Source organism: Macrobrachium rosenbergii, chromosome 46 (assembly GCF_040412425.1).
Source record: "Macrobrachium rosenbergii isolate ZJJX-2024 chromosome 46, ASM4041242v1, whole genome shotgun sequence".
In the NCBI taxonomy this organism is placed as follows: domain Eukaryota; kingdom Metazoa; phylum Arthropoda; class Malacostraca; order Decapoda; family Palaemonidae; genus Macrobrachium; species Macrobrachium rosenbergii.
The window spans coordinates 43,315,661-43,319,103 of NC_089786.1; the positions used below are offsets into that span (position 1 = coordinate 43,315,661).

General features: G+C 39.0%; 1 protein-coding gene across 1 annotated transcript; it reads left to right on the forward strand.

Moving 5' to 3' along the window:
* Positions 1-450: 450 nt before the first annotated feature.
* Positions 451-1,896, forward strand: LOC136830462 (dnaJ homolog subfamily C member 3-like). The gene has a single exon (XM_067089999.1). It carries the CDS (start codon positions 451-453, stop codon positions 1,894-1,896), a length of 1,446 nt encoding a protein of 481 aa, XP_066946100.1.
* Positions 1,897-3,443: the final 1,547 nt, after the last annotated feature.

Consider the following 3,443-nt stretch of genomic DNA (forward strand, 5'->3'; position numbering starts at 1 on the left):
TATATATATATATATATATATATATATATATATATATATATATATATATATATATATATATATATATATATATATATATATATATATATATGAACTAGAGAACATCACACTTCTATCACCAAAATTATATTCTTAATCTTTTTAAATCCTATTTTGTGTTATAATCATCTGCGTCTGAAATTTTAAAATTTCCAATTAAATTTTTAGTTTCTTACCCGACGAAGACATTTATTGATTCGTCTTTCAAGTCATCTTCATTTGTATAGTTTCTGAAGCCGTCAAAATCTTCAGGAGTCTTCAGTTACTCCAAGTCCTTCCGAAGGCTCCCTGAGGAATCTCCTGAAGCAAGAGAGAATGGCCTCGGAGCAGAAGTGACGATTCGAGGAATCCCGGAGCTCTAGTGGCGTTATCCAATTCTAAGCTTTTGATCGGGTGGAGAGAAAGGTAACCATGACTGCACTTAGTGAAGTTTACATTGTTTTGAAAAGCTTACTGGCTCTGATCCTTACCAGATCAGTGATACCTTTTAAACAAAGAAAGTGGATCCAGAACATTGGATTATTTATTGTTAAGATCGCGGTAGTTCTTGTCCTGGGAGGATTTGTTGGCCACGTACATCAGTACATTGAAGGCCAGAAGGCTCTCCAGATTGCTCAAGATCCTACCGCACCGATGGACGACGACGACGACAAATTCTACGCCACCGAAATGACTTCTCTCTTGAAGGAGGAAAGGAAAGATGCTAAGGACGAAATGAACGACAGGAAAAGTAAAGAAGCAGCTGTAATGAGAACGAACGAAGAATTGCTCGACGAGTTAATGGAAGGAAATCATAACTGTGAAAAGCCACGTAGACATCGCGACCTTGCTGAACAGGAGAATGAACGGCTGAAGAAGAAAATCGAGGAATTGGAGGAGGCATTGATCCAGAAGGCTAAGGAAGTAGAAAATCAAAATGAACAACTCGCAGCTAAAGAGGAAGAATGTGACAGGAGCCGAAAAGAACTGGAGGAACTGCGCACTCAAGCTGTGGACAATGATTTCTACTGTGGCTACCTGGAGGACAAGGTGAAGACCCACGAAGCGGAACGGAGAAGACTAAGACTGATCGAGGCGACCACAAGACTGATCGAGGAGAGACTGCCTGCCTCACAGCCAGAAGTTTCTGTTCTCGCAATAAATCCTGATCTAGAGAGAAATCACGATGATGAGGCACAGAAGAGTCCAGGTTTGCACAAGAAGGTCCATACCCTGGAAGAAACAGTTCCGCCCGTTCAACAGGAGAATAAAAAACGGAAGAAGAAGAAGTTACCGAAAAGAGAATGCAAAGAGACCGTGATCGATAATTCTATGCCAAATGAAAAGCATAAGAATATTGATGTGATGGAAGAGACCAAGGGAATAGGAAACGTATTCTGTAAGCTTGGACACCTTGAACAAGCAAGTGAATGTTTCCTCCGAGTACTGCATATGGACGACGATCAAGTGGACTGCAGGATAAAACTAGGACTGTGTCTCTTGTTGCTTGGCAGACACAGTGAAGCTGTAGTCCAGCTTGAGGAATTGAAGGATCGAGAAGATTTGGTCGCAGCCGCAAAAACCCTGCAAAGAATGCAACGCCATGGCTGCCCGTACTACGTCTTAGGTGTTCCAGAGGATGCCACTTCGAAGGAAATAGAGTGGGCCTACATGAAGCGGGCACTCAAGTTCAGCCCTGATAGGTGCCGCGGGTCCAACGAAGAACGAGAACGCTTGAAGGAAATTATGCAGAAGATCAACTTTGCCAACGACCTCCTCTGTGATGCCGACGAAAGACGAGAATACGACGCTGTCAGGGAGTCGATCAAGGACTTGGCAGATAAAGCGTTCCAAGATACTCAGTTTCCTCGGCAGTAAAGTGATTCTGGTGTAGATGAAGGCGATGAATAGAACGAGTCAGACGACAATGGAAATGAAGAGGAAGAAACCTACGAGGACAGTGAAGAGAATGAACAAGAAGAGGATGAAAATTCAAGGAAACTGGGAAAGAACAAAGAGGAGAAAAAGCCCTGATTAACCAAAATGTGAAGGATTTTGACCGGTCACCAGTTGATGCTGGAGCATCGTGTTCCAGAGGCGTTGCGATCTTCTCGGCCCATTCGATGGGGTTGACTGCAGGATGGGTGTTGACTGCTGCTCCCCCCGGCAGCACCCAGCAATGGGAGGTCCCCCCACCTCCCACACACCCATCCTCCAGCCAACCTCACCGACTGGGCCAAGGAGATCGCAGCGTCCCCTGGAACACGATGCTCCAGCATCAACTGGTGACCGGTCAAAATCCTTCACAATTTTGGTTAATCAGGGCTTTTTCTCCTCTTTCTTCTTTCCCAGTTTCCTTGAATTTTCATCCTCTTCTTGTTCATTCTCTTCACTATCCTCGTAGGTTTCTTCCTCTTCATTTTCGTTGTCGTCTCACTCGTGATGGGGCTTTTAATCGGGCTTCCTCGGCGATTCTCTCGTCTGCCTGAACTAGATCCTCCACCATCTGATTCTCATCTCCTTCCAAAAGTGATGAAATTAGATACAAAGTACACAGGTCCTTTGAACCCTAGCTGCACCTACGCAGCGGAGGCAGTTCATATCGGCTTTTTCACTCTCTCTCTCTCTCTCTCTCTCTCTCTCTCTCTCTCTCTCTCTCTCTCTCTCTCTCTCTCTGGGCGATCTCTCTTCACTTCAAGGAAAAAGTTGATTGAAGGGACTCTCCAAACAGTTAAGTGTTTTGTTTCCAGAGATAATTTTACTCTGTACCTCACAAATACCCTTTTTCATTTTCAGACCTTCCTTGCTCCACTTGCCTCAACTCTTCTTTCGTGCTTTCTGCATTAGATATTTCTTATTCATACTGGTACACACACAAACACATATACATATATAAATACATGCATACATACATCTATATCTATATATATATATATATATATATATATATATATATATATATATATATATATATATATATATATATATATATATATATATATATATATATATATATATATATATATATATATATATATATATATATATATATATATATATATATATATATATATATATATATATATATATATATATATATATATATATATATATATATAATATATATATTTTATATGCATATATGTTTATAAATATATTGTATATTGTTTATATGTGTATATAAATATATAAATATATATTTTATGTGCATTCATGTTTATAAATACTTGTTATATGTGTGTGTGTGTGTGTATGTATATATATATATATATATATATATATATATATATATATATATATATATATATATATATATATATATATATATATATATATATGCATATATATATATATGTGTGTGTGTGTGTGTGTGTGTGTGTGTGTGTGTGCTTTTGGGGCAAAGTTTTTCTTGTATGCAAATTTCG